The sequence below is a fragment of the Gymnoscopelus microlampas genome (genome assembly GCF_963454915.1).
Source record: "Gymnoscopelus microlampas genome assembly, chromosome: 9".
NCBI lineage: Eukaryota > Metazoa > Chordata > Actinopteri > Myctophiformes > Myctophidae > Gymnoscopelus > Gymnoscopelus microlampas.
In genome coordinates, this window is record NC_139946.1 from 7,593,605 (window position 1) to 7,607,867 (window position 14,263).

Here is a 14,263-nt window from a genome sequence, read left to right on the forward strand (position 1 = left end):
CAGCAGCAAACAGAAGGGTGTTTTAAAAGGTGATCTAAAAGAACTGAGAGGGGCAGCCGACCTTGTAATATATAAGTAAAAATATAATAATTGTGTCGCGTCATCGCCTTGATATATAACTGTGTTAGCGAGAATAGCAGACCTCCAAGCTCACAAAGAAGGTCACATCCGCGACGCGATGTGAGCCTGTATGTCAGCTGTTCTCGGCGTGCAATACCGTTACGGGGTGAAGTATATATGTCTCGCTAGGAGCGTCTCACCGGCCAACACACAAGAGGAGGTTGAATGAACAGAAACCAACGCTCCCCAAAACAACAGGTTTGGGGATCTGTTGAGAATTGATTACATGAAACCGGCACCTGCGCGTGCAGTCTCAATGTTTGTAAACCAAAAGATGTCTATGTGTGTGTGCGTGCGTGCGTGCGTGTCTATGTTTAATGTACCTTTGTGACAGAAAGCTCCAGTGAATGGCGTTAAGCTACAGTCACAGGAGAAGCCATTGGATTTCTCCACACAGTGGCCCTCGTTCTGGCAGAGGGAAGCGTAGCTGCTGCAGTGTCCTGGGCAGCCAGGTTGAACTCCAGGGGTGATCTTAGCCCTGTCCTCCAGGTCCAGAGTGATGCCGTTCAGCTGCAACAGGCGGATGCAGCCCTGGAAGCCCTTCTGCCTGGATGCTGTGCCTCCTGACAACACAATGCACACAATAGCCATGAGCTCCATCCATCCATCCATCCATCATTCCATCCATCATCCCTCCATCCATCGTGTATACAGTAGGTGGCCAGTGACTTTGACCAGTTTCACTTTCAAGACCTTTGCATCATGCATGTCACACAAACAGAATGCGGCACACAACACCAATGGTTTGGACTCTATATGAAAAAAACTTGTTATATCAACAAAACACATCGCATTCTGTTTGTGTGACGTGGATGATGCAAGGTTTTTGTAAGTGAAACTGGTCAAAGTCACTGGCCACCTACTGTAAGGACCGGAGAGAGGCATTTACTCAACTGAAAAACAAAAAGGCAGAATTTAGAAGAAGAAGACGAAGAAAATTGCCAATTTATTTAAAGAGGACAAGCTAAATAATCTGGACCCAGTCAATCAATCAATTGTTTTGATTGATTGATTGATCACCCCTGGAGTTCAACGTGTTAAGGCTACATTTTAGTGTTACGACTACATTTGATGGATTACTAGTTACAAATATGGAAGGTAATGAATGATTAATACATTAGCCATTCAAAGGGTAATGGGTTAATGGAACTTTGAACCATTAACCCATTTCACAGCCAACGCAGCCTAGAAAGTTCACACAAGAGGGTGTGACTGTTAGACTTCATGGTGTAGCCTTTGTACTGAATGAGAACAGTGGTGTAGTCTAGCAGTAGACACACTGTACATTTACTATTAGTTATACAGTATGTAATTTCATATCATATAGATTTTTTTTTCTGGACAGAAGTCACATCCCTTTTAGTAACCATTTTTAGGGATGTCATGATAAAGTCAGTGTGAGATTGTAATCGCATAAGCATTTGAAATGAAACGTTCTAATTAATGTATATATATATATATTTTTTTAATGAAACGTTCTAATGATTTTATATATATATATATATATATATATATATATATATATATAGGGAGAGAGAGAGAGAGAGAGAGAGAGAGAGGGAGGGGGGGAGAGAATACACACAGTGTTCATCACACTGGACTGATGGCGAGCACCAATTATAGGAAAAAGGTTTATCTCTGAAACAGACGCCACATCCTCAGTAAACTCGCACAGACGACTGCTCTGCTGTGATCTGCTCCAGAAGAGAGGAGTTTTCACAGTGCAAGGCACAATTATGTAGCTTCTAAAAAGTTTAGTTTCGGAAACTTTCAACATCGGAGGCATCCGTCCCGCTCCGTATTTTCAATTTTTCATGGTTTCTGTCGTTGTTGTCTGCCATACTGTAGCCTGCTCTGTCCATTTCTGTCAATTAGCACAGCATGTGGAAATCACTAAAGCAGTCCTGCACCCTGATTTACAACATAGCATGTCCTGGAGCCTGGAGTATAATAGTCTAATATGTTAAATGGAGTGCTAAAGTATAAGCAAACTCTGGTGGATACATTTCTATGGTGTTTACTGTACACTACCCAGCCATATTCATCTATCTACCTGACTGCGAGTTTGTATTCTGTTGTCTCTCTCTTTTCTCATCCTCCTGACAAATCGTGCTGGCCTATGTGTCTGACTAAAATAGCTCTATAGGTCAACCCTGCCTAGCAGATGAAACCACACTCACACACACACACACACACACACACACACACACACACACACACACACACACACACACACACACACACACACACACACACACACACACACACACACACACACACACACACACACACACACACACACACACACACACACACACACACACACACACACACACACAGTTCATGCGATAGCAAAGCATTCAGGGATCTGCCTGGTTGCCTGAGATGATGGGCTATGGAAGCACAGGAGCTGCTGTGTAGCTGGCTGGTTGACTGAAAGGGTGGAAGGCAAGCTGGTTGACTAACAGGGTGACAGATGTTCTCACTTTACTCTCCTAACAATCTCCATTTTCTTACATGCTGACAAAATTATTGTTCTGAGTTCAAACCTGGTGTGCTCTGCCATGACAACCTTCCATTGTTCAAAGTGAACATTCTTGGCAAACCCACAGTGAGCTGTACTCTGGCATCCTTCAGTTTTTTTGTTCACACATGGCAATTCTTATTGTCCCCAAAGTTTAGACTTGGCAGCATGTCATTAAAAAGTCTGGATCGTATGGACCGGTTGCACGGTAGTTTTTCAAAGTATTAAGTCCTTGAACTCTGTACTGTTTTTCTCTCTTATACAAGCAATTAGACAGAGTTATCAGAGCTAGCTGAAATACCAAGGTCAGAATATATATTAGCTATAGTGACTAATTTGCAGTTGTGGAAGAAGTACTCAGATTTGTTACTTAAGTAAAAGTAGCAATACCAAAATGCAGAAATACTCTGTTGCAAGTACAAGGCTTGTATTCAAAACTTTACTTGAACCTCTATGCGGCCCTCACACTTACAGTATGTCGCACTGCCGATCCGACCAATATGTCTGAGTCATAGTGATAGGCCGGGGGCTTTATCAGGGTACCAATCGTACGCATTTGTCTGTGTCCCTTTTGTGCCCATATATGGAGATATCTGTATCTGTCAGTCCATGTCCCCTTTATGCTCATATATGGAGATCTCTGATGCCATCAGTACATGCCATGATGCCATGACGACACATTGAGGTTAGACAACACACTCCATATTTGAGCGTAGCTGCATTGGGAACTCCTTATATGGTTATGGCTGTGTCAGAGTGACGTCAGAGGTCCGCCCACCCGCCCTTCCATTAGCCAATTTTAATATAGGATAAAAGTTCAAAAGTATTGCCATCAAAATATACTTAGAATACCAAAGTAAAAGTACTCGACTTTTTCAAAAATAACAGATCTACAACACTTCGCGATGCAACTTAAGTACAGTACTTGAGTAAATGTACTTAGTTACAGTACCTTCCAACTCTGCTAATTTGTATAATACACATGATGGCCATTCATATCACTTTTTCCTGTCCACAGAAGAGTTCCATCAGGAATACATCTACTGCCATGCACATTAAAATTGCACTGCCAAATTAAAGTTGGTCTCCTGGGAAATGGTCATCTTTAAGTCATCATGCAAGGTGATTAGATTTCATGAGCCTTTGGCCCAGGAAATGTGCAGACAGATCCCAGAGGAACAATACTTCTGACCAAGGGAGCAAAACCCCAGAATGGGAATAGCTGTCAGAGAAATCAAATCATAATAAAAGACGCTGATGGTTTCAGCCAAGTAAGCATCAGCATCCATACAGAACATATTTTCGAATCTTTAATACAGGGTCCATCAAGAAAAAGAATAGGCCTATTATTCATGTTAGACAGGACATTCCATGACCAATAAACTGGCTAATTGTTAGTCTAAACGTATCACTATGACTACAACAACAATGGTCAATTTATTAATTTATTTAATTAACAACTATTCATTATTATACATGATCTTAGAAAAAGGCTGCAGTATAATTGGTATAGCTATCTGCCCCATCTTAAGATCTGATTCACAAAATATATTGCACTAATATAGCCTAACGGGTACTGGTCTAGTTACTTATAATTACGCAGGTTTAGAAGCCGTGCCTAATTGCGCACATCGTTGTTGCACTTTACCAAGGCTATCCATGGCTACCTTGATGGAGGAAAATCACTGCTGTCAGGATCACTGGAGTCTCCTTATAAATGTGCTTCAGTTTACTACCAGCTCTCTGAAGATGCTAATAACTTTCACTGCAACTGCATGTGTTTTTTTTAGCTTTGGTGTTTTCACGAATTGGACGTTTTTTGTAATGAGGTTCATTTGCATTGAAAGGGGCAAATCTTGTGGCACCTAATTTATGTGCAAAGCGCATACTAGCACCGAGACGCTATTTGCTTGGCAGCACAGCTAGGGGTGCAATTTCACCCTTTGTGGGTGCTTTCAGAATTAGACGGCTTCTTTTGGTCTTACTTGAGGTTTAGCGGTTAGGTTTAACAGAGTACCTTAAAAATGTACACTTTAGTAACCTAAAGTGTATATTTTTAGTTTAAGTTTTAATAAAGGAAATAATATGAACCTGAGGATAATATTAAACATGACACTCTGACACCGTGTACATAAAGAAAAATAGTCACTGCATCGATGCCATTCAGAGAGGCTTATTGGCTAAACACATTGACCTAATCAGTATTCACCTCTGCCTCTGTCCAATCCCGTCATTGTTTTCGTTGCTTGATTCTTTCTCCAAAATGTGCTTCCTAATATAAACTGACATCCATAATATTTGCAGAAAGATACAGCCCCATGGATTTTCTGTTGTTGTCTTCCCCTCCACACAGCTCTACAGATTGTGAAGCTCAATAAACCATTACAGAACAGTGCACTATTGATGAAGATAAGCTAAGCGGAGATAATAGAGCACTGTGGACTTGATGAAGTTGGGAGGAACGGACAGTTTACACATCTGTAGTATTGATAAAGTCCAGGTATGGAATTGTGTTTCTATGAAGAGTTGTCATGAAATAGACAGCTCTTTATACAGCAATAAATAATAACACTTTAACTGACGGATTGGATTTAAGTTTGGTTCAAGTCCCAATGTCACTGTGTGTGAATAACATAGAGCAACTCAAGAGCTTGCAATGTATGTGCATAGAGGCACACTGCATGCACAAACAAAAGGAAATAAGTCTATAGAAAAATGAATATCTTACAGTATATAGCCACACACTCCCTCACTCACACACAAAGAGAATTGAATGATCCCTTCTCTTGGTGTGCCTTGATGCGTAGTTATTTGTAGAAAGTGATTATTGTTCAGCTCGGCGCTGCCCTACTTGCGACCCGGAATTAAGTGCTGCTTCTTTTCTGCCTTCTATTAGACTCAGGGTGCATGGGGTGGATGAGAGGATTATGTTTTTATTCTATCAGGCTGTATAGAGCACAGTCGGGTATGGCAGTGGTTCTCAACATGTGGGCGGGGTGAGGATATTGCAAGTGGTCCCCCCAAAAATTGGCAAAACACTAAAGATTGAATTGATAATATAGAACATTAAAATGTATACTCGAGTTAAAGTAAATACTTGCATTTAAAAATACAATGGTAAATGACAAGTATTCAAAAGTGCATGCTTTTAAATAAATACTTATATATTCAAAAGTACAATTTTCTTTTTAACTCTCTCAGTGCCAAAAACGAGTTATCCCGAGTTTTTTCTGAATGCCCTCAGTGCCAAGAACGAGTTATCCCGAGTTTAAAAAAAAGGGGGGTTTGTTTTTGGGAAAATAATTTTCAGAACCCAAGATATCGTGATCCGAAGATTTGCTGCTCCATTCACTTCTTGTTACGGGGCCAGAGCTCTGCTCTGGACACGTATTGTTATTGGCAGTATTCTGTCACTTCTTCTTCTTCTGCCACTTTTCGCAGTTCTGGCTGAACCGCGCTGTCGCTTGAAAAATACTTGCAGTTTGAAAAATACTTGTTTTTGCCAGTTCTGGCTTAACCGTGCATACGCTTTTTACGAAACTCGGCCATATGGTAGATGCTCATGAAAAACTACCAAGAAATAATTCTCACACTCATTCGTCAAAGGGTGGCGCTATAGCACTCAATTGAAAGTGCCAACTTTGAACAGGTACAACTCATGCCCTGTTTGACCTACAACCATGAAACTTCGATGCACACATGCGTCTCTTCATGCCCGACAACTTTCGTGGTCTGACTTTTGACCTCTGACCTTTAGATCGCCCACCATTTTGAATTATATGAAAAACAGTCATTGGCTCCTAACTTCTGCATTTTTTCACTTATGGAAAATCCGTTGGAATTTTTTGTAGGCAGTGGTCCAAAGTTCAAGTGTTAAACGTTTCGTGCATATTGCTCAAAAATCCCAGGAGGAGATAGATTTTAACTATTACAGTTTTATGAAAATTATTCATCTGTGCCTAAAACATACATGCAGACTCACATTTCTTTGAAACTTTGCAGAAATGTACAGGGTCATTCCAAATATCACTGAAACCAATCTCACTCCAATTGGCCAAAAGGGGGCGCTATAGCAATTTTTTGAAAAGGCAGACTTTAAACAGGCATAAGTCATGCCTCGTTTGGCCGAAAGTCGTGAAACTTGCTTACACATGTGCCTTGACTCATGAGGAACACACGTATCGATTTGACCATTAAGCTCCGCCCTTAGATTTTCCGCAATTTTGAGCAGTTTGAAATGTTTGCCAGTTCTGGCTTAACCGTGCATACTCTTTTTACGAAACTCGGCCATATGGTAGATGTTCATGAAAAACTACCAAGAAATAATTCTCACACTCATTCGTCAAAGGGTGGCGCTATAGCACTCAATTGAAAGTGCCAACTTTGAACAGGTACAACTCATGCCCTGTTTGACCTACAACCATGAAACTTCGATACACACATGCGTCTCTTCATGGCCGACAACTTTCGTGGTCTGACTTTTGACCTCTGACCTTTAGATCGCCCACCATTTTGAATTATATGAAAAACAGCCATTGGCTCATAACTTCTGCATTTTTTCACTTATGGAAAATCCGCCGCTTTTGTTTTGTCGGCAAAGGTCCTAAGTTCATGTGTAAAATGTTTTGTGCAGATTACTCAAAAATCCCAGGAGGAAATAGATTTTAACTATTGCAGTTTTATGAAAATTATTCATCTGCCCCTAACACATACATGCAAGACTCACATTTCTTTGAAACGTTGCAGTAATGTAGAGAGTCATTCCAAATATCACTGAAACCAATCTCACTCCAATTGGCCAAAGGGGGGCGCTATAGCAATTTTTTGAAAATGCAAACTTTAAGCAGGCAAAAGTCATGCCTCGTTTGGCCGAAAGTCGTGAAACTTGCTTACACTTGTGCCTTGACTCATGAGGAACACATCTATCGCTTTGACCAGTAAGCTCCGCCCTTAGATTGTCCGCAATTTTGAGCAGTTTGAAAAACACTTAAACCCAGGATTTTTCAGCTATTTGCGTGAAACTGTATCATCTGTGTGATCTCCTTTTTCACATTTACTTATCTGTTGGGCCAATGGCGTCTCCCTTAAATGAATGCCTCACAATCTCAAGGTCGCCAGTTCAAGCCTCACTTGATGCAGACTTAATTTAAGTTGAATTGCAAACACCATGACTGTATCAATGAATACATGTGCAAATGGTAAAGATAACCTGAAATGCTTATTTGAGAGTACGTTTTTTCAACGTATGACATACTTCATTCTGAAAATAGCTGATCTACAATCTCACAACTTTTCATGGTTTGTGAGCTTGTAGATCGGCTACTTTCACTAGTTTTGGTTCTGAGGAGATGTACAATTTCTTCATTGGTAAATGGTTTGTGAACGAGTGATCTTAGTGTTAGTGAAACAGGGGCTTGGTTCATGAAAGAAGGCAAGAGTTTATGATCTTCAACAGACAATATCAGCCTGGACAAAGCTATAGCACTATAGGTAGTGTTGCAGCCTATTAGTCTGAAGGTTGAGAGTTCGAATCCTGTTAATGGTAGTAGGTTGAGATGTCCAATCAAACCATTATGTTTCCATCTCTCTCTCTCATCAATCTATTGTTTCCAAGTCACTCTCTCTCTCTCTTCAATCTGTTCCGTTTCCATGTCTCTCTCTCTCTCTCTATTCACTGGCCCCGTATTATCGCTGCTTGCAGCTATATTTTAACTTATTATTATTTAGTTTTACTTTAAAAAAATTGCTGGCACAGTATGAACATATATTTTTATTTCATTGGCACTGAGAGAGTTAATATCAATGAATAGTTAATCGTGAATAGAATCAATAGTGAAAATAGCAGATCTGCTATTGTCACTATATTTGAAATGGGGCTTAAGTGGTTAATTCATAATGTACCTTCTCCCTTGTAATGTAGTCAAAAGTACAATATTTGTATTTGAAATGTAGTGGAGTGTATCCCCCAAAAATACAAATACTGAAGAAAGTACAGATACTGTACAAAAGAAAAATTCTAAAATGCAAAAGTAAATGTACTTTGTTAGTGTCCAAGACTGGTGGTCTGGTACAGACTGCCATGAAGGTTGTGGGCAGGGAAGAACACCAGAGCCTCCAGTCAACACAGGAGCAGACTGTTCTCAGGCAAGCACAGAGAATAACTGTCTGACATATCTATCTCATATTATTCTCCATGCCGAGAATGAGTTCATACCCCCCGGCAGACGGTACAGAGTATCCCAATGTAAACTCAACCTTTTTAAAAATTCATTTGTATTTACCTCAATTAAAAATTGAAAGAATGTTGCTTGAGGCTGCAAGTTGTGTGCAATAGCTCCATGGTGTTCTTAGTGTTCTTATCATAAGTGGTTGTGTAATATGTGCAAGATGTGAATTATGTGCTATATGTGTAATTTGCTACAGTATGTGGTGCTTTGTTTTTATGTTGTTGTTGTTGTTGTTGTTTTATTACCCTATGGGGGCAGCTACACAATAAAATCATTATGTATCTTTAACTCTGAAGAGTGGAATGGAACCAAATGGACCCGTAAGGGTCCATTTGGTTCTATTCGTACACTCTTCAGAGGCTCTGAACAATCTGAAAAAAGTAATGCACAGTGTTAACTCACACTATTGATACTGTATATTGTAGATTGGGAAGCAGTGTTTTCTTTTTTGCATTTTGCTGATACAAGGGAAAGAGGCTGCAATCTAAAAAGTTTAATTACACTACAATTGCAGTTTACTTTCAGAGGAAGAGGAGAGATGATAACTAAATCTCCTCTGTTCCCTTGTCCCAAAGACGTTTATCAAGCCAGAAGGGCTAGGGGGGGTGTGTGTGTGCATGCGTGCGTACGTGAGGCTGCTATTCCAATTGCAGAAAATCTGAGGGAGAACAGGAACATAGACTCACTCCCTCTTTCTTTTTCTCACGCACGCGCGCGCGCACACGCACACACACACACACACACACACACACAAAATGTTTCCCACCTATGAATAATTGGCTATTGAGTTGCAGATGGATGTGTCCGTCAGCAGGAGCCTCCTGCGTGGCAACGGGGAGCGCATCGACGCGGAGCGATGCCTCCTTGACGTTCCGCTCGGCTCGCACGCTGTGCCACCTGTTGTCGTTTAGCGGTGCGCTAGTTACCACGCGCACCTCCAGCGGCCCGTTCCCCACATCAAAGGAGAAGAGGACCTCTGTGGAGGCTTGAGGATGGAGGAAAAGGGAGAATGTGACAGAGAGGAATAGCGGGAGGGGAGAGAGAGGCGTATGCGTGTGCGGGTACAGTAGTATGGGGTTGGAGCGGAAGAAGGGAATTGGAGGGGACACAGACAGAATTTAAAGAGGGGGTAAGAGAAGTGGGGGTGACAGATGCAGGAGAAGAGAGGAAGCGATGGGGGCGGGGGATGGGGTGATGTGAGGACAAAAGGAAGAGAGTCACACGTCGTTGCTGTGGACTATTTGAATTGGCTCGTGCGATTGTCTCGGCAGAGTCGGTCTGACTCAAGCTGTCAAATAATGACTGACTGATGAGCAAACTTACCCTGACATGTTGAGATAATTGTGTCCCCTGAGGAGAGAGACACTGCCTACACTTCATTGGTTAAACTCATCGCTGGATCGCTCAGCTCACCGCCACAGACTGAGACTGACGTGCTGGAACAACATCACAGACCTCACATCTCTTCTGTTTGGACTTCCTGATAATGACTCACCTGACTGGTGATCGACAGCTCTACAGACTCTTTAAACTCAGGATACCAAAAATGAAATTGCTGTAAAGATGATGATATGGATAATGATGGAAGGTAGCATTAAGGTATACTCATAGCCAACTTGGTTAAAGTGACATAATGTTGATATATTATGCATCTATTTCTGTATCCCCCTAAAGTAAAATGGATATTACATTTTCAAAAAACATATGTGGCCACAACTGCCAAAGAACAATTACAGGGTTATACAGGATTTCTCTCTGATCCCTGAATGTTGTATGATAATATTTTGTGACGATTAAGTAATCACAAGCAGATTGAGAAGGCTGGCGTAACTTCTCTTAAACATTTTTATCTCCGCTCTATTTAGACTGGGAACCCCTAAACATAACTATACCATTCAATCCGGGTACCCCTTTTGGGGTAGTTGTTGCTATGTACAGTATATTGCAACATACATGTTTTTGTAATTTTTGAATAAATATGTTTTTCAGAAAACTTAAGTCAGGATTTAGAAGGCGTTTTTAGAACTGGCCTAAATGGGCTAGAGACTAGAGTATTAAGGCCCACCCCCTAATCATGAAAAAAAACTAAAACACCACCACCAGTTTATAAATGTACTGTTGTTAAGGATATTCATAATGTGTTTTTGTATGTTTACTGTGCTGTAGGTCCGGGGGAAGACAACACATTTTTGGGTCTCGAGCAGAAGAGTCTGTCATCAAGCATTCCAATCAACATGAAAATGTCTTCGCAAAAAAAAGGTCCTTGCCATATTCTGCTTTGATAGTTTCATTATTTTAAATATATAATGAATATCTGAATAAATCTTACTTTAGTCACATCATTTAGACACAATTGTTTCCTCTGCTGGCTCCAGACTGTGACAGGCTTCACTGGAGCCATTAGTCAGTCCTGTTCTATCTCCATATACCTGTGCTATGCCTGTAAAGAGACATCCTCCAACCAGCGGTGCATCTGTTGGCAGGCCAGACAGATGGCTGCATAAACTTCTAATGACCAAGTCAGAGCAGGCCAGGCTGAAACGTGTGCATGTTTGCATGACAGGCCTCTTCGACTCCCACGCCTCCGCACCATTCTGTCACAGAACAATTCTGTGGCATTGTAAAGCTCACACGGTGATATAACCATCCAACTTTCCAGCTGTTGACCACTTGAGCCTTATTCATTTACACTTTGTTGTACGACTGCGTGGGTGAAAATAAAAAAAATAGTGTTGTGAGCATCTACATGCTCACAACACTTCGCGATGCGATGTGCGCTTGTACTGTCGTCAGGGTTGAAAGGTGGGAGGTCGAAAGTGGGTAAGTTATAGTTTTGTATGTAGGTCTGAGTCTGTTGTAGTCTCTTGTTGTAGTCTGTTGTTGTTGTAGTCTGTTGTCTAAATGTAAACCGGAAAATTGCAAAAATAAATGATTGGGAAAAAAAAGAAAGTGGGTAAGTTATTGGGATAAACGTCACTCAGGAGGATTCTCAGACTGGTTTTAACACGTTGTTGGTGATGGCTACTGCATACAATAGCACCATACAGTAATTAGGCATTCTCTGTCCATCCTGGCTACAATATTCCTGTTATCCCTTTACCCATTCAATCCGGGAACGCATCTCTGTCATTTTACGTTTCTTTGGCTATTCAAAAATACCAGATACACAAGCTCATAGCGCGGCACCGAGTGCCACGCTATGAGCTTGTAGATCTGCTATTTTTGAAAAATCATGAAAATGTGTGCACATTTTGTAATATAACTTTTTGTTCATTTGTAAAATATTTTGTTCCTCCAGAAGCAAAGATTTGATTTTCAAATGTTCGCTTTAAAGAATATATATTCAAAGATTTGCATTAATGTTCAAGATTTTACAAAGAAATAGCCAAAGTATAAAAAAAATGGTTATAGCTCAAATCTAAAATGACACAGATGCGTTTCCAGATTGAATGGGTTAAGAAACAAAGGGACAACAGGAATATTGGAGCTAGGATGCACAGTTGTTTTCAGCGTGCGTGTGTGTGTGTGTGTGTGTGTGTGTGTGTGTGTGTGTGTGTGTGTGTGTGTGTGTGTGTGTGTGTGTGTGTGTGTGTGTGTGTGTGTGTGTGTGTGTGTGTGTGACAAAGTCCACATATGACACCAACTCACTTTGCGTCGAAGTGTCCTTGAGCACTGAACGCCTAACTGCTCCCAATGAGCAGGTTGTTGTCTTACATGGTTGCCTCTGTGTGTGGATGTGTGAATAGGTGGGCGAGTGAAAGTGCTTTAAATAAAGGTGTTATAAAAATACAGACCATCCACCCTCAAGGACAGAAAAGCGGAGTGTAGTAGCATGTTTGTGTGCATGTGTGAGAGAAACATCGAAAGAGTAAGCGAGTGACAGAGGAAGATGCTACAGTAGCATTTGGAAAATCTGTATGACATTTAGGTTTGGACAAGAAAGGGCAGGAATCTGGACAGAGTCCATCAAATGCAGCGGAGTTTCAATTCATGTAATCTAAATTTTACTTACAGTTGAGTTCAATCCGGATGAAGTCCTTGATACCCAGATTTTCCAAGAACACGCCAGAGGAGGCGGTGGTTTTAAACAAGAAGGAGATATCGGCACTCAGCTCTCCATGAATTGTGGGGAAATGGAGGTATGAGGTCTCCTTGTCGAAAAACGCTGCATTCCAGAAGTTCTCTGGAAAACAAATGAAATCTCATTATAGCAGCCTTTTAATGAAAATTATGTGGCAAACAAATGAGCCAACTGTTCAGCTAATTAGCTAACAACAAAGGCATAATTCAAGCTATGTTCTCCCATTTAGGGTGATTCATCCTGCAGAGCATTTATTTTTATACCTCGATAACCCAGGGCTGCAATTATGAATAAATGAAAGGATGAAAAAAACGAGTTTCTTTGACTTGTTCACTATGTATTCTATTAGAAATTACTATCAGGCAAAAGAACAAAAAGGGGGACTAATGTTTTTTTACAGACGCTGTAATGGTAATTAGCCTGCATGTGGTTGTAACCTCAAGACTTCATTAAACAGGTGGGTGGAAACCTTTTATGTGGCAAAATAATATATAAATATTTATTTTTTATTTTGCAGTGGTTGGAGGTGGTCTCCCAACTTTTCTTTATTGTAGTTCAGACATCATTGCATTAACCTCTCTCTTTTGGAAGAGTGAGACAACGGACATAAAACTTGCAGACTGTAGCTTTAATGCCCTCGAATCTTTCATGTGACACCATTCTACACCACATTAATAGAAACCCACATTACCTTTCTTAATAGAAACCCTGAAATCATACCCCTTCATGGCAATTTTGACAGTATTTAAGAAAGCTAGTGCACTGAGTGGAACACATGTCATAATGCATGACATCTGAGTCCTGTTCTTAAAGCTTAACCACATGAACCCTAGCGTCCCTATTCTGTCATAATAGGCAAACATTCTGTGAAATTAGCAAATCTACAAGCTCACAACGGGTTGCGCAAAGAGATTTGGTGTAGAGGACAAAAGGGGAGGGCCAAGTACAGATCCCTGGGAGTATATAGGGTGGTGTACGCACTCTGAAAATAGCAACAGGATCAGGATGTAATGCGTTATGAGCTTGTAAATTGGCTGTTTTCAGCGCACAACACTGCCAGCAAGGTATAAATCAGGGTTATGTTTTCAGAGCTCAATAACCATGCTTCCTTATTTGAAAAAAACTAAATTATTAAACATATTACAAAACAATAAACATTACATGGCTGTGATGGGAGCAGGAAGTCACACAATGCTCTGTTGTATTGTTTATTTAAGCAAGGATACATAAGAGGGAGTGCCAGAATGTGAGATATGGGCACACCAGCGCAAATATCACATGGTATAGCATGACCTCAAGTGTATTGTTACT

The 14,263-nt window shown here is 40.7% G+C and overlaps 1 protein-coding gene across 1 annotated transcript in view; it reads right to left on the reverse strand.

The window, feature by feature from the left end:
- The window catches only part of LOC311051376 (contactin-associated protein-like 4), a gene marked incomplete at its 3' end in the record, with an annotated part of 143,526 nt that overhangs the window by 32,782 nt on the left and 96,481 nt on the right, over positions 1-14,263 (reverse strand). The window contains exons 17-19 of the mRNA XM_084065940.1: positions 12,884-13,054; positions 9,638-9,856; positions 444-683 (exon numbers count right to left, since the gene is read on the reverse strand). Of these exons, the coding sequence (XP_083922066.1) occupies positions 444-683; positions 9,638-9,856; positions 12,884-13,054 (630 nt within the window). The remainder of the gene's footprint in view (positions 1-443; positions 684-9,637; positions 9,857-12,883; positions 13,055-14,263) is intronic.